This window comes from Vigna unguiculata, chromosome 8 (assembly GCF_037176805.1).
Source record: "Vigna unguiculata cultivar grain cowpea cultivar isolate G323 ecotype 2 chromosome 8, ASM3717680v1, whole genome shotgun sequence".
Lineage (NCBI taxonomy): Eukaryota > Viridiplantae > Streptophyta > Magnoliopsida > Fabales > Fabaceae > Vigna > Vigna unguiculata.
In genome coordinates, this window is record NC_140799.1 from 2,042,128 (window position 1) to 2,063,509 (window position 21,382).

Genomic DNA, 21,382 nt, shown 5'->3' on the forward strand with positions numbered 1-21,382 from the left:
ACAGACGCCATAACTTTGTCTCATTGGTGATTACGTGAAGGTGATGGGTGTTATGTTATATATATATATATATATATATATATAAGGGCAATCTATTCAATTCTAAGTATTATATTTTAATCTTATGTAAAACTTATAAAAGAAGTGAATATATATTATCGGAAAGAGTTTCTAGATTGACGTGGGAAAAATGAGATTAAAGAAGCTAGAATAGTTGGAAATAAGGAATATAACGTAGTATTTGTAAATTGATTAGTGATTATCTGAAAGTTTAAATATATTATTTTGGAGGTTGTCAACTTATTAGTATATATGATTCATCAATCAAGGCAAGGACTTTGATTTTGAAGCCGCCATTGATAGATATTTAATTGTGAAGGTTCGAACAAATTTAACTAAGAAAATGTTAGAGTACAATAATGTAGTGTTGTTTAAGTTTAGAATGGTTTCTTCCTCTTAAATTAGTTCTAGTTTAATAATAGCTCATGGAATTTATATAATAATTTTAGGATTGGGGTATCAAATGATTATTAAATTATAAATATATTAAAGTTATGAAAATTATTTTTAAAATATTAAAATTTGTTCAATTTCTTCTCATTTTATTAAAGACGTGGCAGTCCTTTAATAAATAATCCGAATTTTAAATTGTCTAAATAAAATATTTAATAATAAGTGGTTATTAAAAGATGTAACTAATTATTTCTCTAAGTTACATTATTTCAATTAAAAAGAAAAAGGAAACAACTTATAGACAATATTCCACTTTATCACAAAAGTCAAGTTGAAAAAAGTGTAAAAGAAGATAAAACATAGTTGTTCAAAAATATGTTCTCGAAGAACTACTCCATTATAATCCTATTAGATGCAGGTCTCTATCAGAACTTCAGTGTTTTGGGGCTTAAGAGAGGGATTTCTTGTTTCTGCATATGATTTATGAGTTTAATCTCTATTCCTTTTGTAAATTTATTTTTAGCTATCAAATACAAAAGATTACATAGCTTCTTTTATTTTTTTGCAGAATTTATATTGCTATGTACATATTTATATTACAGATTTCAGAGTGTACCAACTCATGTTACCAACTCATATAACAATTGTGAGCTTTGAGAATAATTTGTAGTACTTGATGAATATTTTTTGCTAGTTTTTCTTGACTAATACTGTATTTGAATTTAAATTTTAATGTGTATATTTGTTATACTTTAATATAATTTAGTTATCTATAATAAGTGTTATATCTATCTTTTATAGCTGAATATAGATAAACAAATACAATAAAATGTAAATAATTGTGGTTGAAAAAAAAATATATGAATGCATAAATGATAAATGAGTAAAAAAGTATTAGTAATTTAAAAATCTATGGAACTTAATGGAAATTTTGAAACTTATGATAATTTATGAAAGTAATTATTTTGCAGAAGTTCTGAAACTCATGATATTTTACGGAGTTTTTGAAACCATGATATTTTTTACAGAAGTTTCAAAATACATGGTAGTTAACCAGAGTTTTAAACTCACAGAACTTAATGGAGGTTTTAAAAACCTTCGTTCAATATAAGAGGATAAGAAACCCTTGCAATTGATTGAGATTCGTAAAAATCCCGACAAACACATTTTCCAAGAATAGTTTAGCGGAAAAAATCGAAATCCTGAATAAATAACTTAACAAAGGTTTTAACCCTGATAATATAAAAACAAATCTTTGTTAAAACAATTTTTTCTTGTACTGATGTGTCATCTTGCAAATTGTTGAATAAATTAATTTGATCATTTATGCATATATATTCTTTATACAGTTGGATATCCACATTGACTAATAATAAAACTAATTTACGAAATATAAATGGACCAATCCTCTTTTTACAAAGTTAATTTTATAATATTAAGCCTAACTTTAAAGTCTAATCCTTAACCTGTATACTTGTTGGAATGTTTTTTCGTGAGAGAGGTTAAGAGATTGTGCACATAAAAAAATCCAACCATATTTCCAACATAAAACTTTAAAACACAATATTATTTGGTTTTTCAATGTGTCACCCACCTTTTTTTTTTTTGTTACTTAATTTGAGAATTTCAATTTATTCTCAAATTCTTAAAAAAATAATATATGATGTGTTAAGGAGTTACCTGAATTCGAAGGGAAGATACGAATTTAACCTCATTGAATATTTCTTCATTTGTGGCTGACCCAGTAACTATTGAAATTATTTAGCTATCGTATTTCAGAGGCTTCATGGGAAAGAAATCAGAAAGTTTGCTTAATGATTTGCTTCGTTACTATTCATGGCCACCAAAGTCCTCCATCATGAAATTCCAAAAACAGCAAGTCATTAGACATATGCAATGCAACATGATTCATCACCGATCACTTCTCAATTAAATAAAACTTCCAACAACAACACTTAACTAGTGAATAAGTAAACACATATAAGTACCAGGTTATAGGTAATTTTAATTCAGTAACTGAAAATTAAAAGTAAAAACAAATGAAATCATTTTTTTTTCTTTATTTGTTTGGATGAACATAGTGTTAGGTTTATAGAGAAAGTTTTATTAAAGAAATATAACATTAATGAGATCTGAGTCCAATTACATAAAACATTAACACCATTTTTAATCCACCAAAACTTTTAAGACAATAGATTTAAATATAGAATAGACAGCTACTTTGATCTTATTAGTCAATAGTTACTGTTTGAGATAGTTTTGAATGCCGTGTCTTTTGTAGTCAAATTGAAGAACGACAAATTCAGAAGTGAAGAATATGGTAAAAAATATTATTATGTGGAACTGATCTTCGAAATGGTGTTTGAAATGTACTCACCCTAGAACTTGGACCTGAATCTTCAAATTGTTTAGAAAAATGTCGCGTTTTTATACAGTGAAAATATAGTTATACAGAAAAGTCACACCTCATTAATTAACGTAAGTATTTGTTTTTCTAAATAACGACTAGTGTGGGTGCCTCTCATTTTACTTTAAAATTTAAAAGAAACATAATTCTACTATAAGTTATGATGTAATAAATGAGAAAAAATAATTTAAAATATTGAAGAAAGTATCTTAAATTGAATAAAATATTATATACCAGGATAGAATTTTAAAGTGATAGTACATGAGAGAATAAACATTATAAGGATGTACTTTGTTATTCTAATAAAGATTAGTAAAATAATATAATGTTAGCATATTATATGATAAAAATAATGTTATGGATTATGAAGATAAAATATATATATATATATATATATATATATATATATAAATTTAAAGCATATTGTATGATAATCATATAATAAATTTTCTTTTAATAAGACTGAAATAAACATTTCGTGTCAGTCAAAATTCAATAATAACAAATAAAAATCAATGTTAACTAATTCACTATAAGAAAATTTTGGATTATCATGGTAAAACTTTTCGGTAATCCAAAAATATTGTTAATAAATAAAAATTTATTGATAAGTGACCAATGATAGAAAATTCATTAGAAAAATGGTTGTCTATAAATATAAATTTTACCAATTGATAGGAGAAATCTGTTAATAATTACTAATTACAAATAATAAAAATCCATAAATAAATATTAATGAGATTTGGTAATCAATAATTATCTAATGATAAATGTTGTGATTTAGTTCTTCTCCTCCTTATCTTTCTTTTCTTATTTTCACCCAACTCCAATTATTTATAAAAATATATCATCCGATCTTGACATAAAATTTGACATTCACTTTACCAACAAATTTTCAAAAAATTTTAAAAACTTTATCGACATATTTTACCACAAAAGGATCAAAGCTCAAAAGAATTTGTTGATAGACTTTACCAACGTAAATATTTGTTGATAATGGATATTCAAATTATCAGTAGAATTTATTAATGTTGTGTTACGTGGTAGTTTCAACATTTCTTTTGAAGAGAATTAAAAGTAAGAGAATGAAACGATACGAGATTTATCAATTTTTTTTTGTTAGGAATTCAAGTGTGATTCTAAGTCTTACATTAACTATAAATGAGAAAGTGGAGCACTATATAAGAATAAAGACCCATAAATCAATTGCCTTAAGGTTTTGGGTTGAGAGTGATGTCAATGACTTATGTGGTTGGGCTCAGATCTCATTGGTGTTGTATCTCCCCAGTGAAACCCCCTCCTCTGTAATCCTAACAAGTGGTATCAGAGCCAATGGTTAAAACCGACTAAGACGAGTGCAGGTCCTAGTATCGAAAGTCTTCCTGGCAAGGGCTGGAGGGGGCTGTACCAATGTGGCTGAAGGGACTCACCCTTGAGGGAGAGATTGTTAGCTAGAAATGAGAAAGTGGAGCACTATATAAGAATAAAGACCCATAAACTCATTGCCTTAAGGTTTTGGGTTGAGAATGGTATCAATGACTTATGTGGTTGGGATCAGATCTCATTGGTGTTGTATCTCCCTAGTGATGCCCCCTCCTTATAAACCTAACATTTTTCGATCTTGCGTATTGGGAGGTCATATAAGCTTATTCATAAATGAAATACAATTTACCCTCTTTGGTTGAAGAGGTGGATCTTATCCCACCTCAAATGAAACATATTTGTGTGGGCATAAAAGTGAGAGATCTGATCATACCTCAAATGGAATGGATCTATGTGGACGTGAAAGTGAGAGATCTGATCCTACATGACATGAAACATATTTGTGCGCTTTAAAGGGAGGGGATTCAATCCCACATGTGCAGATCGAATCCTAAGTACATGAACTTTATGTTATCATGTACTATTGGTGGCTGCTTGATGGGTGAACCTTATTTTTCTTTGTTAATTTTGTTTTTTCAATTTTACCGGTTAAAAAAAGTTTTACTCATATAAATATCAATTTATACTGCTTATTACATAAAGAGCAAAAATCGTAATATCACAAGTACTCCTATTAAAACATATTTTTTATTTTATCACACCAATCAAATATCTCACAAACTTATAAAAATCCGTTTTAAATCTACTCACAATTACCTCTAAATTTCTTTAAAAAATAACATATAATTCACTCTTAAATTCACTCAAATCTGTCCACCTCTCAAATCTTGTCTTTCAATTGAACGCAGCATAAAAGATAGTTCTGTTGCATGAAAAATTAATTTACTAACTATTGCTAACAAATTCATTGTCAGTGAATATTTCTAAAGATATTTTAAATTTCATAATCTGTCAAGAAAATTTTTCTTTTATCGATGAATTGTATTTCGTTGTACTGAATAAAGAGTTATAATTTCTTGTTTTTTCCTCTTTTACAATTGTGATTTTATTTATGTGTTCTAAAGATTGGAAAGGGATGAAATCATTCGATATATAATTTCATGTTAAGTATTAAAAATTTGCGCACTTTGATAAGATTCTAGAAGTGTTTTGAGAGGCGGCTGGAAAATGTAAAGTTTTGGTGATGGTAACAAGTTGCAAAAACATATATCTCAATCTTTGCAGGAAGCACTAATAAACTTTTTAAAATTAGTATAATGCTCTATTAGTTAGTACTATTCTAATTCTTTCAATCTCACTTTCCCATCTCCATTTTACAACATCTAATTAAATCACTTTGAAAGGAACTGAACTATGGGTGGTGACTCTCTGCTATAATATACTTGAAAAAAATGAGTACTTTTATACGGCTTTTATCAAACAGATTTAAATGAATAATAATAACAATGCTTGGAATTAAATAGATTGCTATAAATTCTTTTGATGTCACTAAGTGCCGTGTGTATTTTTTCTTCACATGTCTCCTTCAAATCTAAAGAATGCTTCATGCTTCACTCTGTATGGCATTCACAGGTTTCATAAATATTTTAGTAAATAAATAGTTATCGCCATCTCCATCAGAGGGTCAGCTAGGAAAGTTATGCAGTCGTCTTTTACCATCAAAATTAGGCACAACATTTCTACATTGACTCTGTCTTCCTTCAATATTAAATACTTTCTCATCTTTTTTACTGCCTCCACCTCCCACTATATATACACCACTGCACCCGTGCCTACTTCGCTACCCTCAATCTTTTTAGTTGCACATTGCTTTCTGTTCATAAACAAACTACACCCTTTGATTTCGCAGCCACAAATTAAGCATGCAGATATCAGAGTCATCCGTTGAACAAATTCAGCCTCCAACTTATGGAAACTTGGTAACCATTCTTAGCATCGATGGTGGTGGCATCAGGGGCATCATCCCCGCCACCATTATTGATTTCCTTGAGTCTCAGCTTCAGGTATATGTATATCCAAAACCTAATTCATTACCCATCAAACTATACTAATTATTCATTAATCAAGTTCCATTCATGAGAAATGAAATTAACTGACATGTTAAATAAATAATGATATTGATATATACATGTACACGATGAAAATGCAGGAGTTGGATGGTCCAGAGGCAAGGCTTGCAGATTATTTTGATGTGATATCAGGAACAAGCACGGGAGGTCTTGTAACAGCTATGCTCACTGCTCCAGGAAAAAACAATCGACCACTTTTTGCTGCCAAAGACATCAGGCCCTTTTACTTGGAACACTGTCCTAAGATTTTCCCACAGCAAAGGTCATTGTCGTTCATTAATGTTGTTGCATCATGCATGCATCTCTGTCTTTCCTTATTCATTTTTTTGATCATTTAAATGTACTTGTATATGCAGTGGCCTTGGTGGGACTATAATAGCAAACTTGGTAAGATCTTTGGGAGGACCCAAATACGATGGCAAATACCTTCATCAGGTGGTCAGAGAGAAACTTGGAGAGATTCGATTGCATCAGACTCTCACCAACGTTGTCATTCCCACCTTCGACATCAAATCTATGCAACCCATTATTTTTTCTTCCTATCAGGTTAACCTTCCTCTCTCTTTCTCTTTTCTTTTCACTTTTCAAAGGAATTTTCTTTCCACTTTCCTGGTGTTTGGGACCTATATATATTTATTTGTTTATGGTTCTCGTTGGACTCCTGGGGTTGAAATTTTGACTAAACAATTTTCCCCTAATAAAACAAAAATAGTTGTCTTTCAGTTTTTCAAAATACGTTGATGATATCAGTTTAGGAAAAAGTAAAACTAAGTTGGTTCCGGTCTTTTATTTTCCCTTTTTTTAAATGTATATGTCAATGTTAATATATATATTAACACCGAAGAGAATTAAATTGATAGAAAGGTGAGAAAGAAAGTAACAGAGTAAGGTTTGAAATGAATTGATGCAGATGAAGATGTCTACTTGCTTGGATGCTAAACTCTCAGACATATGCATAAGCACTTCCGCTGCACCAACTTATCTCCCAGCACACAATTTCAAGAACCAAGATTCTGAAGGGAACATACACGAATTCAATCTCATTGATGGTGGCGTCTGTGCAAATAACCCGGTACGTATAACCATAATTATTCACTAATCAATTCTTGTTTTCACATTTATTACTGTATATTGGAATGTATCAGTAACTTGTTTTGTTTTCCGAATTTGACGATGATGCAGACCTTAGTTGCCATGAACGAAGTTACAAAGCAAATCATGAAGCAAAACTCTGATTTTTTTCCCATGAAGCCTATGGAATATAATCGGTTCCTGATAATTTCAATAGGCACTGGAACAGCAAAAAATGAGGAAAAATTCAATGCTAAAATTGCAAGCAAATGGGGGTTGTTGGATTGGCTAACCTACGATGGCAGCACTCCCTTAACCGATGTTTTTACTCAGTCGAGTGCAGATATGGTTGACTTCCATTTATCTGCTGTCACTCAAGCACTTCGCTCAGAAGATAATTACCTTCGAATTCAGGTAATTAATTAATATTTTTATGAGCATGCATGCATAATTGGTCAAATACTATATATATATATTATGAAGCTAATGGATGAAGAACATAAATTGCAGGATGACACATTGTCTGGAACGGATTCTTCAGTTGACATTGCTACGAAGGAGAACCTGGAGAAGCTTAGTAGAATCGGTGAAAATCTGTTGAAGAAAGCAGTCTCTAGGGTTAATTTAGAGAATGGTCTCTTTGAGCCACTCAAAAACGGGGAAACTAATCAACAAGCTCTTACAAGGTTAGTTCAAAAACAACAACATTGTTCATAACAACTACATTCATCTGGTTGGTTTAGAATGACATCGATTGTTAATGGTTTCTGGTTTTCAAAAATACTGTCGCAAGAGAGGAGGCTCCGTCAAATGAGATCCCCACACACTAAGAACCCCTTCTAGTTCTCTTCATTCTGTACTCATCATGTTTTTTTTTTTCTTTCTCGTAACTTTTCTGTGGCATTTCTTAATAGAACTCGTGTTTGACGTAGAGGGAAAAAACTATAACCTCAGGACTGGTTTATTATCTTTTTGTTTTTGCTTGCCTTTTGTACATCAGTTGTAAATCAACTGCAGTAATATAAATTCGTATATATTATTCTTGATTTCATTGTTATTCCCAAATTCTTAATTCGGTATACCCTAAAACTAAATAAAAAACAAAATTAAAAGTAAAGTAAACCAACATTATGAATTATAGTAGTTATATAATAATTATTAGAATAAAAAACCAAAGAGTTATTGAAAAATTGCACAATCTAAAATTTTATTGAAAACCAATGCAAGCATCATCATTTTGTTCAGAAACTATGAAAAAAAATACCGGTAACAAAATGAGTCCCTGACCCTCAAACTTTTAAAAACCTTAATCTTCAACTAATTCCTTTGTCAAAACCTTAATGTCCAATGCAACTAAGAGAAAAGAAAAGCAGAAAAATTAGCGGATAAGCAGAAAAAAAAAATGGGGCTACGAAGGTTGATGTATAAATCACAAAGGACAAAATAAGTAATTTAAAAAATCTGGCGTGTACAAGAAAATCTGGGGTACAAAAAGAAATTGATAACATTCTAGTACTAACAAAATTTATAAATGGGCCGTTTTTGCATACGGACCCAATTACCGTATGAGACTTTCTTTTTGATTTTTATTTCTTTTAACAATTTCTTGATCGAAACGTCAACGTAAGTCGTATTTAATCATATCTCCGTCTTCACTGAGGAACCATAATTATCAGTAACATAAGGATAGTTTCCAAGAGAGGAAGCAATCTTTGTTTTCGTGAAACAAAAGAAAACTAAGATTTGAGGTTCTTCTAGCTTCCATCATCATCATCGTCATGTCGGGGATGGAGAGGCTTCAGAGGATGTTCGCCGGTGCAGGCGGAGCCCTAGGGCACCCCCCACCAGATTCCCCCACCCTTGATTCCTCCGAGCAAGTTTACATCTCCTCTCTCGCGCTTCTCAAAATGCTCAAACACGGTACTTTTTTCTTCTTTCTCGATCCCTTTTCTTGTTTCGTTAGCCCGAATTTATAAAAAACCCTAATTTTCTGTGCAGGAAGAGCTGGGGTACCCATGGAAGTGATGGGTCTGATGTTGGGGGAGTTCGTGGATGAGTACACCGTGCGCGTTGTGGATGTGTTTGCGATGCCTCAGAGTGGGACCGGTGTGAGCGTTGAAGCCGTTGATCATGTTTTTCAGACTAATATGCTTGATATGTTGAAGCAGACTGGAAGGTACTTTTTGGGTTCGTTTAAAGTTTCGTTGTTTTTGTGAGAGAGGATTTGCTTGTGGTACACATATGGATGGTTGAAACGCTGTTGGTTTGTCGTTGCAGGCCGGAGATGGTTGTGGGGTGGTATCACTCGCATCCGGGATTCGGGTGTTGGCTTTCTGGAGTGGATATTAACACCCAACAGGTTTTTGGCTGGTTCTTTGATCTTTAGTTCATCATGGTGGCATATGTTTGTGCTTAAAAGTTAAATTTGAAACTAAGTGAGCAATTAATAGGTGTGTATGACATTTACTTCCTTTTCTGAAATGAAAGATCTGTAATTGAGCTGACTGACACTGTGTTATCCATATAACATTTGTTTTCTTGTTGTTCTTTACGAAAAAATGAGGCACATGCTAATTGTGATACATCTAAGGTTTTAAGCTATGATCTCAGTCACGGTTTTGTTGTGATCCTTGATAGTGCATTAGTTGTGAACAAATATGTTTTTATATATTTATACAAATTAAAACTTTATTTATGTGGAACTTGTGATGTAAAAGTGAAGATGGAAAATTACCTTTTGTTATTGGTAATATGGATGTATAGACAAGTGATATCTGTGCTTTGGCTCAAATAAAGAAGCATTAATTGATTAAAACTAATATATATTAAGTAGATGCTTGGGAAGTGCTAATGGGGAGAGGGATGGATTGCTTGGTGTAGGATTGTATGTGTATCTCATTGCATCCCAATCTTAGATTGGAATGATTCTAGTTGTGAGGGTTGGAAACTCGAGAAGAAATAATGCTCGAGTCATAAAACTTTACTGTACTTAAATATTGATAGAAGAATGCTTAGTATTTTCATTCTTGCAATTTAAGTAGGTACAATGGAATTAAGAAAAGTTAGCACAATATACTCTGTGATATGAATGAATGAATGAATGAATGAATGAATGGGACAATTAATGGTTAAAACTTAATGTGGTTTTAGACAGGTTACACATGGGATTTGGTTAAGTTAGCCATTATAAACCCTTGTTCCATTAGGGATTTTGGTTTTACATAGTTATATGTAATATGTATGTACTTTCTAATGCAGAGTTTCGAGGCTTTAAATCAACGTGCAGTGGCTGTGGTGGTGGATCCCATTCAGAGTGTTAAAGGCAAAGTGGTAATTGATGCTTTCCGGCTGATTAATCCACAAACTATGATGCTGGGTCAGGAACCACGACAGACAACTTCCAACTTAGGCCATTTAAACAAGCCATCTATCCAAGTGAGTGTTCCTTTACTTCCTTATGCTGCTCTGTTTTTGCCTTTTGTTGTTACTTATTGTTTTTGCAATTGTTTTTGCAATCTCCTTTTTAGGCTCTGATCCATGGATTGAATAGACATTATTACTCCATAGCAATCAATTACAGAAAGAATGAACTTGAAGAGAAGATGTTGCTTAACCTTCACAAAAAGAAGTGGACCGATGGTTTGACACTCAGACGCTTTGATTCACATTCGAAAACTAATGAACAGACTGTTCAGGTTAGTTAAGAGTTTTCATTGTGAAATATGAATGTAGATCATTCAACCTTTTAATTTCTGTTTTCTTCTCCCCAGTTTAACTTTTTATTTGTTTAATTTATTGCATACATGAGCCTTGCACAAATAATACACAAGACAAAATACTGTTCAAATGTTACCACGCACTTTCTTGACTTTTCACACTGCAGTAAAGGATTGATATGGCTCTCAATTGGAAATTCTGTGACATGGTTTAGTAAATTTCAGAAACTTAGTATACTAATTGGTTGATTTTTTTATTCTTTCTGTCGTTTCCTTGTCTCTCAACTTCTTTTCCCCTCTCACTCGTAAAGAGATATAAAATAAAATGGTTTTCACTGATTATTGTCGTATAAGGTGCATGATAGTTATAGAAACATTTAGGAACATGAGAATACAAAATTAGCTAACAAACTTTAATCTCCCTATACGAATGAAAAGGACATTGGATGCACTACATTAAGTTATGGTTAGGTATTGAAGGAAACAAATATTAAGCTGGTGATAAGTGACACGACCACAATACACATTAGATTAAGGGGAGAAGGGGACTAGTTGTGGACATCGATTTAGTGATGGGCATGGCATCAATCAATGTGGCCACATAGCTTTATTGAGCTTATAAGCATGGTTCAATAAAGTTAGATCAAGGAAACCTATTGGTTAGTCTGCTAGACATCTATCTTCAAGGAGAGAGTGCCATACAAAACGTTTTTGTTGATGTCCATTTGAATTATATAAATCATTCTTGTTAAAGTGCAATTCAATGAACTATACCAATAGGTTGAGGTCGAATGACTGGACGAACTAAAGGTGTTTTGAAATAAGAACAATAAATTCATCATACATTGTTAGCTTTGTTTTAGAATTTTCTTTGGTGCTGTTGAGACACATAGAGTTTGGAATGGAAATATAGTGATTTTGGTATTAAAAGCTCCATCCTCGACATGAAGATGTTGCAATAGCAGTGTAGTGGTGCGGAGCAGCCTTGTTCTGTGACAGAGTACAGACACTTATTAAGTGTTAATTTCAAAACGTTGAATTAAATATATAATATATTTGAAAAGAAACAAGATAAAACTCCTGCTGCCAGGAAAATATTCTGTTATAAGTTGAAACCTGCTCGTAACGTATATATAAATACTGCCTGGTTGAAAAAAAAAATCAAGGAAATTATCACTTTTCAAAAACTCGTTAAAAGCTGACAATTTCAAAATAAGTTAAACTACAGGTTGGGATTATTTTTAGGAAATACTTGCCTTTATTTCAAAGATCCTCTCTCTGATGAGTAAAGGGGGGGAAACTAGCAACCGTTTATTCAGAAAATAAGCTGAATGAGAAATTCAGGAGATAATGTTTTTATTTCTGGTGATGCAGGAGATGCTAAATTTAGCATCCAAGTACAACAAGGCAGTGCAGGAAGAAGATGAGTTGCCACCTGAAAAACTCGCAATTGCAAATGTGGGAAGGCAAGATGCGAAGAAGCACCTGGAAGAGCACGTTTCCAATTTGATGTCATCAAACATTGTTCAGACTTTGGGAATGATGCTCGACACTGTTGTTTTCTAGAGTTAGCATTGTCCAATGTATTCCTCCTTACAGCAGCATTTCATTAAATACTTCTGACAAGTTTGTCAACAGAAATTGTTTTATCACGGGTATTCGTATTTTTGTGTGTTCTTTAAAATGCAGGAGTTACATGTTAGAGGATGAGAAAGAAACATATTTTAATCCCTCTTCTTGATCATGAGCTAAAAGTTTTATTTATTTGTTTATTTATTATTTGCCAAGAGTAGGATCTTCTACATAAACGTGTTGATTCAGGTGTATCTGGAAACACGGATCCATTAAAACTGCATTTGAGCTTTAGTTCAGTCTTTGAAATTTATAAATAGTCTACTACTAATCAATTTTAGAGACATTTTCACAGTTTTGAAAGCATACTTAAAACACGAATGAATTGGAACCAATGCATTAAATTGAAGGAGGCTGATCTCTGTTGAAGAAAAGAGCCAAGCGTTTGATCAAATCCTGAGCCTTGTCACTAGCCAAGTCAAGAAGATGAAAGACATGACCCTCCCCTTGAGTCTCCTTAATTTCCACCACCCCCATCCACCCACTCCTACTCAAAGCATTGTAATAAATCCACCCTCTCTCCTTCAGCACATCCTTCTCCGCCACACAAACCAGCACCCTCCTGCACCCTAGCCATGCCAAGCTTGGTGCTTCCTCCCCCACCGGGTTAACCCGTGGGTCATCATTGTCCGGCGACTCCGGACACACAAAGGGCCAGCCGGTCCAGCACGGCCTTCTTATCCAAATCCATGGTCTCGGATCCGAAAGGAACCGAACCCCAAAAATACGGGTGGACAAGACAAACTCCTAGGATGTCTATTCCAATGTCCCAATCCGGGTCCCCAAGTAACATTGTTAAGTTATGCACTATGTTGGCACCGGCACTGTCCCCGGCCAAGAACACTCTTCCGAAGTCTACATTTTCATTCAACCAAGGCTCTGGTCCAGCGTTACTGCGGTGTGACGCGACCCATTGCAGTGCAGCCCACGAATCCTCGTACGCTGCCGGAATAGGGTGCTCCGGGGCCAGCCTGTACTCGACGGAGACGGCGACGAGCTTGGCTTCGGCGGCGACAGCTGCGATGTAGTGGTGGTAGGTTGACGTGAAGGGGGAGGAGGTGCAGAAGCCACCGCCGTGGAAGTAGACCAAGAGAGGGAGGCTGCGGCGCTGGTTGGTGGTGGTGGATGGAGGTGTCGGGAGGAAGAGGCGAGCGGAGAGAGTGGAATGAGGGTTGAGAGTGACGTCTTTTGATGAAACGGGGTGAGTGGTGGGGGTGGAGGGTGGAACGACGTCGGTTCCTTTGAAACGTTGGATGCGACCGTCGGTGAAGACACGGATGAGGCCGGGGAAATCGTGTGCTACTTCTGCCTCTGCGGTGGCCGGCGCGTGAGTGTCGTTGTCCATTGAAGTGAGTGAGTGATTGAGAGAGAGAAAGAAATGGCGATAGATAAACTACATGGAGAACTATCACCATCCACTTATGTTTTGTGGCTACTTCTTGCACTATTACGATAAGGTTTCATCATGCAAAATTTCATATCTTATGTTCTTCATGTAGTAATATCAAAGTACAATATTTTTACTCACATTCAAATTCAAATAATATTTTGGAATTAATTACCATCGTATCTTTAAAACACTCTGTCTCACGAATGATTATTTTTGTTTTTGAATTTAAGATTTCATTTCTGAAATTAATAGCTTATATCTTCCTCTTCGTCGTTAAGCTCTGAAGAAATTTGAGGATTTGAATAAACAGTGTTGGTGTTCCTCTTCGAAGAATTTTGAAGCTTCTACTCTGATTCAATTAGTGAATCCCAGTCACTTAATCATCTTGCTTTAATATGTTTTAATCCCTAAACCTAATTATTGTAGTCTCCTTACACGTTTAGAGATTAAAATGACAACAAGGGATTATGATTAAGAACTTATTTTGACAAATGAATAATTCCACGTTGAAAATGACTTAAGTTAATAAACTTCATGAATCAAAATGACAATAATGGTAAGCACTTGAATAGAATTTTTTTTTTCTAACGACAAGACTAAACAAATAGATGAATTACATTTTCCGAATTTCTTTCTTTAATTGTAATACTTTCAAGCATTTGATTAACACGGATACTTTTAAGAATCGAAGTGATTGTGTGTTTAGTATCAAAGAAAAATAATATTTGGACATTTAATTTGTGACTTAGTCCAAAATATAATAAGTCTTTTTTATTGTTTTTTCTTTTAAATTAGGGCTATTGGTTCAGTGTTTAAGGCATTAATTCTTATTTATTTTCTTTCATTATGCATGAATAAATTTATTTATTATTAAGTATATTGAAAAGTTGATATTATAGGTGATATTATCTTTTTGTTATAATTTTAGTATTTTAAGTGTTATAAATAAGTTTTCATTCATTGGTTTTGGTTAGATTTTATAGAAATTATTTTAGAAATGTTAAGAACCTTTATTCAATTTTAGTTCATTAGAAAGTACTTTAATGTTGTTTTGATGGATTTGTAAGGTACAATACTTTTACCAATTAACCTTTTTTTTTTAATTGACTAAAACTGTTTAAAAATTTAATAAATGTAATTGACTTCGTTTTGATCATTAAACTATATTGTTAATTGACTAAAGTTACTAATTTTTAAGTGGTTTTAGTTTATTAAAATATTTTTTTGATCAACTAAAAAAATTGTGCAACTTCTTAAGAGTTGTCTTAACTAATTAAGTTGTTTTTAAATAAATAAAACACATTTATTTTTCTTACTTGTTTACTTTTCTAATATGATATAAGTTTAATACATTTGGGATAATAAAATGGGTTGGGTCGTGTTAAAAAGGATGAGTCGATTTAAGATTTTAATCCATCAATCTATTTTGGCTTAATTTGTCCAATCTATCAATTTGACAGACTAAAATCCATAGCAATCTGTCCCGATTTTGGTTGATTTTAGTTTACATTAAAAATTAAATAAATAATAATTTTTTTTTTTTATTTTTTATCATATTTTTGAAAAGGTATAAATATATAATAGTATTGTAATTTAAATTTAGGTTTTAATTATTAATTATAATATAATAATATAACATATAAATGAAATAATTATTTTAATTTATCTCTAATTAAAAATATTAACTAATCAATTAAAAGTTTAGAAAATATTTTATAAGATTAAATATGTTTTTAATATAATTTATATGTATACATAAACAAATTTTAAAATAAAAAAAAATTAAAAATTTTGAAAATAAATTGAGAAAGAATAGACCAATTCGGTCGTCCTATATAAGGTGTGTTACTATTATTGGTCTGTTTCTGTTTGATATCGATCCTATCCTTTTTTTCACGGATTACGGACAGATCAGATCAAAATGATTGAACTGACCTGTTTTGTAATCCTTAAACACACATGATTTTTTTTTTGAAGAGTAATTTTTTAAAAGTAGAAGTTAAAAATTAATAAATTTAATTAATGGTGATAAGTAAACAAGAAGATACATTTCCTTGTAAAAGTGAAGGTAATTATATAATTTTTTGTATTTTTCTCTTGCCCCTTTATCTCATACAAATCTCATCTATATTAAACTTAGATTATGTGCTTTGAAAATTCAAACAACTTTTAATATAGTATTGTAAAAAACCTAAACCATTTTTTCTTTAAAAAATTGATTGATTCAAAGTTTATTATTTATTTATTTACAAAAATATTTGACTTTTTTTTTTGGAAAAGTTTAATTCATGAACCTCCAATAGTTTTACATCATTTAGTATCAATAAGATGTGAACCTATACTTTTAAATTGTTTGGTATTAATATGATCAATCAGTATAAATGAATTACATGAATTGCTCTCACCCTTTGAGTTAATGGTTCTTGATCTGAAGGTGAACAAGTTCTTAGTATTATAATTCCTACCATTTTCCTTTACTTAATTATAATCAACCACCTTATGTAATAGAGAGATGAGAGAAACTATAATATGTTGTTAAAAACTAATTTCTCAATATATTAATATTGGGTGGTACAGTAGTAACAACTTGTGCTTCTTAATTAAGTGTTTCAGTGTCCAAATTTTCTTAATTTAACTCTAAATATAGAATAAATTATCATTAAAAAAATGTAAGTTAAGGATTTTCCATACAAACATATTCTTATACTAAATATATACTTACATAGCCTAAAATTAACCAATAATATAAATACGTTTCCACTACAGAAAAAAATAGAGGGCGAAAAAAAAATAGTTGCAGAAGTTTTGTTGTGTTAGTGTTGGTAGGTCGCGTGTGTCTTCTGAGTTTTCCCTTTGCAGGCTTTGAACTGTGAACCGAAGAAAGAAAGAACGAACAAACGAAGATGGAGAAAATGATGCGTCTCAGATCACTGTTCCGATCACTGAGTTGCAGATCTTATCACGCTTTTTCTTCCACCAACCATATCCTTCGTTCAACCTCGCTTCTCTCTCCTTCTCCCAATCCCTTTCCTTCTCCCTCTTCCTCAGGTACTCTCTCTCTATCCTACCGTTTCGTCTTTTATATTCTGTTAGGTTTTCCTTCTGCATCTTCTATTGTTAATTCGACGTCGTTTGCACTTTTTCCCGCACAATTTGGATACGATTTTTATCGAATTGGATTAATCTGACTCATTTTCAATGTACTGGTAGATGACGCTTGTACGGACAATAAACTAGTGTAATAGTGTTCGTGTTCCGTTTATTGTGACTGGAATAGCATGTCTCCGTTATTTTCGATACTTCGATTGGTATCTGACTCCACAATTGAATCATTCCGTTGTTATAGTATCGGCTTTGTATGCTGGTTAAAATATTGGCAGTGATTTTCATGTTGTTAGTGGCACCGTTTTCTTTTCGTGATGAAATTGGTTATTCACATCTTCATTAAAGAAAAAAAAATGTTGTATCTGGTTCACTCTCGACGTGCTTTGAGGTTTTTTTGAGACTTTGGTTTGTTTGGTGGACTTCTCAATTAGAATTAGAAGATGCTGGAAAAGAAAATAAGAAGAGAAAATGAAGTTGCTAAGTTTCTGTTACGAGTTGAAATTGGTTTTGCATGAGATAAAATCAACTTTTGGAGAAGCTGAATGAGAATGTGCATAAATTAGTTTTAACTAACGAGAGAAGATTAGTTCAGTTTGTCTTCTTGTTTTATTCTTCTGCAAGTGTTTGTTGAGAAATTTATCGAAATAGAATCTTTGCTGATTGAGTTAGAGTGTTCTGTTCGAGGATGGCTGTTGTATGCTGAATTGGTTTTGCTTGGAAAAATATACACAGAATGCAGGTCTCCTTTCTCGATGGGTTTAGGGAGCATGCGATTCTTTAGCGAAGATGTGACTCACCTGCCCAATATTAAAGACCCTGAACTTTACAATGTTTTCAAAGATTTGTTGGCAGTAAATTGGAGTGAGCTTCCGGATTCTGTTGTTTCTGACGTTAAGAAAGTGTTGTCTAGAAACACTGATGACAAGGCTGGCAAGGAGGTTGTGGAGAATGTGTTCCGGGCAGCTCAAGCTGTTGAGGAGTTTGGTGGGATTCTAGTCAGCTTGAAACTGGAAATTGATGACAGTATTGGAGTGAGTGGCGAGGTATTTCTCGTTTAAACTTGTACCTGTAAAATGTTGCACCATTGCATTGCATTCTATTCTAATTTACCCACCTCATTTGGCTGCTGATGATTGGATTTCTTTTTGCAGGATGTAAAGCCATTACCTACTCATATAAAAAGTGCTCTTAATCTCATTTTTGATCGTTACTCCACCTATTTGAATTCCTTTGGACCCGACGAGAATTATCTGCGGAAAAAGGTGGAGGTAGAGTTGGGCGCAAGCATGATTCACTTAAAGATGAGATGCAGTGGCCTTGGTGCTGAGTGGGGAAAGGTATCATCTTATATTTTCACTTGTTATTGCCCGTTTATGTAGTAGTTTGTGCATGGTAGCCAATGGGATTTGCATTGCTTCTCTCTCTTTTTTTCACATGACCTGGGCATAACATTCTATTTCCATTCACTGAATGAGGAATATGAGGTGAGACATACCCAAAATCTGCCACTTTCATGATAATTGGCATCTGTCATTCCCTGTGGTCGACACCATGGCACTGCCATTTGAAGATGGTAACACCATTGGAAGTTTTTGATGAGGGTTCCTCAAAACCATCATGGCAGATATCATCAAAAAGTCTGATTTCCTGTTTTTGTGTGCACTTGCAAGTTGCAACATGGTTTAGTTCTTTAGATCTTTTAAGATGTGTTGTCAAATGTTATTGTGTCTTGTTTGCTGGAATGTCTTTTAACTTTTTGCGTGTGCTTTCTTAAATTACTCCATGCATTTTGTACTCGGTAGTCTATCCTATATGGTTATTAGTAAGAAAAATATAAGTAGCAAGAATATGCCTTCAGAAAATAACTAAAGAAAAAGAAAAAATGTCAGGAAATTTATTTTGATCAGTCAATTGCGTTTTTATTTGTGTTTTTCAACTTCACTTTTTTTGTTCAGTTACTTCCATGGCAAATAGCATTGCTACATTCAAAATTGCATACCAATTCCCATTCCCTTGTCTAATCCGAGGTTACTGTTGCAGGTTACTGTTCTTGGAACTTCTGGACTTGCCGGTTCATACGTTGAGCAAAGAGCTTAGAAGAAATATTCAAGAAACAGTGCATGTAATTGTTTGTTCGTGTTTCCTATCTTGCTTTTGATGTCCGTAGACCCTTCCATTGGTTTTCTTCTGACCTTTCTGCTGTCAAGCGTTTGATAGCGTAGAAATAAGAGCGCTTAACTTTGTTAACTGGGAATATCCTTAAACAGCGTTATATTTCATTTTGAATGTCATTTCCACAAGTTAACAAGTAAATGACAAGTCAAGAAGTTAACTAATTATATCGAGCTACTCATTTGTATATGCATCTAGTCTGCAAGAAACACGGAACAGAACAAGAAAAGCTAGCAACACTTTTTCATCATATTTATGCTATCGATTAAAATTAATTGAAATCCACAAAAAAATTGCTTCTCGTAACAAAAAAGTATACATCGTACATGGAAGCAGCTATAATGGTTTTACTGGAATGCGTATTTATTAAAGATTGGGAGACACCATATGCATGAAGAACTGCTCCTAATAATCATGAAGTTTACAAACTGGGATTGTAATGGACATATTAATGAGTTGTGTCAATACATCAGAGAAAAAGATTAAAATTACATTTGTTTGAGCCAAACACAGCTTGATATTCTTTTAATAAAACGATCTGATTGAATGAGCAAATAGTTCGCATCATTTTGGTCAAGATTAAGTAGTCAAGTATTACGCAATTGTGCAAGAGTTTGTTTATCTCATTTGACGTATATGTTAAAACTAAATGTAGTCTATATATGAATCTTGAGCCATACATCCATTATTCCAAAATCTTCAACCAACTTCTCTTACAAGTCTACAAGAGACACAACTGGAACTGAAAAGACAGAGCAAGTAAAATAAATTCAGATAACTTTGGTACTTCTTTGTATTTTGCGTGACAACCATGACTCAGATGGTGACTTAGGCAGCGGTGGAAGTAACACAGCTTTACGGCACAGCCCAAAAGGCCATCCTTCGCAGTGGCAAAACTCTTGAATTATCGAACGCCTCCAATGCTCTGACATGTCAACCCCACTCATGCTTGAACATCTAGACAGGTTAGTCTTCACAGAAAAAAATGCCTTGTCACTCACAGCACTCGAAGAACAGCATGACAGACAACTTTTTACGGAAAAAAACTCTTCTCTTTCCTCATCTTCTCCATCACCTATCACCACCCTTGGTTGTGGTGCCACTGTGACAAACAGTTCTCTTGTTGCAGGAGAATATGTCCAGGAAAAACCATCTCTCAATGGGCTTGGCTTCAGCTTCTGTTTCTCCATAGCTCGGCTTCTCACTGCCGAAACAACCATCTGAGAAAACAGTACACAACAGAACAACTCAGATTACTTCATAGTTCAACATGGAACTCACCTTACATTAACATACTCGGATTCATTTCAGGCGATACAAAATCATGTTGAAATATCAGCTAACATGATTTTACCCAAATGTTCACATATTTGGTTTAAGGTAGAAGAAATGATTCTGGATTGAGAATTGATTGAGCTGAAACAACTTAGCAGATATCACTCAAGAACTATTCAAAAGGGTTTGATGAAGGTACTTGATGTACCTCATCAACATCATCGATGATGGGGCATTCCTCCTCAAGGCTTGCAGTTGAAAGCCTCCGGGTAAAAGTTTGACAGTGGAAAAATACTTCTTTCAGAGACCCTGCAAGGAATTTGCATCTCTTGTTCTGGTTCGCTGGCTCCTCATGGTAGAAGACACCACCCATTGTTGGAATTACTTGATCAACTTTTCACATGAGAGGATATATAATACAAACACTTTGTATGTGCTGATACTCAAATTAATATGCTTCACTGATAGTGGCCTGGTACTGAAACCCCCACTAAGCTTTCCGTTCTTTAAGGTAAAGGAAAGTTAAATGGGCTACAAACACTTTCAATAAATGGCAAGAAAATCAACCCAGTGTTCAAATCTAAGTTTGACTGCTTCAAGTAGCAAACCCTTTGGTCCATTATATTTTTTAACCAAGTATTTGTAAATTTTATTGATTTCTAATATCTGTCAAGAAATATAACTGGTTAAGTGAATTTTTTTCTTGCAA

General features: G+C 33.2%; 4 protein-coding genes and 1 pseudogene across 4 annotated transcripts; 3 read left to right on the plus strand and 2 right to left on the minus strand.

Moving 5' to 3' along the window:
- The first annotated feature begins 6,011 nt into the window (after positions 1-6,011).
- LOC114193735 (patatin-like protein 2) lies at positions 6,012-8,434 on the plus strand. The gene is made up of 6 exons (XM_085665484.1): positions 6,012-6,246; positions 6,393-6,574; positions 6,669-6,858; positions 7,223-7,384; positions 7,495-7,797; positions 7,894-8,434. The coding sequence occupies exons 1-6, from the start codon at positions 6,106-6,108 to the stop codon at positions 8,098-8,100; spliced, it is 1,185 nt and encodes a 394-aa protein (XP_085521610.1). The 5' UTR covers positions 6,012-6,105; the 3' UTR covers positions 8,101-8,434.
- Positions 8,435-8,991: 557 nt separating this feature from the next.
- LOC114194127 (26S proteasome non-ATPase regulatory subunit 14 homolog) lies at positions 8,992-12,871 on the plus strand. The gene is made up of 6 exons (XM_028084194.2): positions 8,992-9,303; positions 9,382-9,559; positions 9,661-9,742; positions 10,642-10,818; positions 10,911-11,078; positions 12,474-12,871. Exons 1-6 carry the CDS (start codon positions 9,162-9,164, stop codon positions 12,663-12,665), a joined length of 939 nt encoding a protein of 312 aa, XP_027939995.1. The 5' UTR covers positions 8,992-9,161; the 3' UTR covers positions 12,666-12,871.
- Positions 12,872-12,939: 68 nt separating this feature from the next.
- On the minus strand, positions 12,940-14,174 carry LOC114194126 (putative carboxylesterase 12 pseudogene; annotated as a pseudogene).
- A 2,707-nt stretch (positions 14,175-16,881) lies between these two features.
- On the plus strand, positions 16,882-19,539 carry SDH5 (succinate dehydrogenase 5). Its single transcript, XM_028084989.2, has 4 exons — positions 16,882-17,169; positions 17,959-18,269; positions 18,378-18,563; positions 19,267-19,539. The coding sequence occupies exons 1-4, from the start codon at positions 17,025-17,027 to the stop codon at positions 19,321-19,323; spliced, it is 699 nt and encodes a 232-aa protein (XP_027940790.1). The 5' UTR covers positions 16,882-17,024; the 3' UTR covers positions 19,324-19,539.
- A 492-nt stretch (positions 19,540-20,031) lies between these two features.
- Positions 20,032-21,176, minus strand: LOC114194642 (uncharacterized). Its single transcript, XM_028084990.2, has 2 exons — positions 20,882-21,176; positions 20,032-20,618 (listed from the first exon to the last, which is right to left on the minus strand). The coding sequence occupies exons 1-2, from the start codon at positions 21,044-21,046 to the stop codon at positions 20,169-20,171; spliced, it is 615 nt and encodes a 204-aa protein (XP_027940791.1). The 5' UTR covers positions 21,047-21,176; the 3' UTR covers positions 20,032-20,168.
- Positions 21,177-21,382: the final 206 nt, after the last annotated feature.

What these genes read in the sequence shown, in the direction of transcription:
- SDH5 (XM_028084989.2), top strand. Translation starts at nt 17,025, where the DNA reads ATGGAGAAAATGATGCGTCTCAGATCACTGTTCCGATCACTGAGTTGC. An exon ending in TCCTTCTCCCTCTTCCTCAG is followed by an intron (nt 17,170 to 17,958) that starts GTACTCTCTCTC and finishes AAATATACACAG; the next exon opens with AATGCAGGTCTCCTTTCTCG. An exon ending in TTGGTGCTGAGTGGGGAAAG is followed by an intron (nt 18,564 to 19,266) that starts GTATCATCTTAT and finishes TTACTGTTGCAG; the next exon opens with GTTACTGTTCTTGGAACTTC.
- LOC114194127 (XM_028084194.2), top strand. Translation starts at nt 9,162, where the DNA reads ATGTCGGGGATGGAGAGGCTTCAGAGGATGTTCGCCGGTGCAGGCGGA. An exon ending in ATGTTGAAGCAGACTGGAAG is followed by an intron (nt 9,560 to 9,660) that starts GTACTTTTTGGG and finishes TTGTCGTTGCAG; the next exon opens with GCCGGAGATGGTTGTGGGGT. An exon ending in CTAATGAACAGACTGTTCAG is followed by an intron (nt 11,079 to 12,473) that starts GTTAGTTAAGAG and finishes CTGGTGATGCAG; the next exon opens with GAGATGCTAAATTTAGCATC.
- LOC114193735 (XM_085665484.1), top strand. Translation starts at nt 6,106, where the DNA reads ATGCAGATATCAGAGTCATCCGTTGAACAAATTCAGCCTCCAACTTAT. An exon ending in AAGATTTTCCCACAGCAAAG is followed by an intron (nt 6,575 to 6,668) that starts GTCATTGTCGTT and finishes TTGTATATGCAG; the next exon opens with TGGCCTTGGTGGGACTATAA. An exon ending in GCGTCTGTGCAAATAACCCG is followed by an intron (nt 7,385 to 7,494) that starts GTACGTATAACC and finishes ACGATGATGCAG; the next exon opens with ACCTTAGTTGCCATGAACGA.
- LOC114194642 (XM_028084990.2), bottom strand. Translation starts at nt 21,046, where the DNA reads ATGGGTGGTGTCTTCTACCATGAGGAGCCAGCGAACCAGAACAAGAGA. An exon ending in TCATCGATGATGTTGATGAG is followed by an intron (nt 20,619 to 20,881) that starts GTACATCAAGTA and finishes CTGTTTTCTCAG; the next exon opens with ATGGTTGTTTCGGCAGTGAG.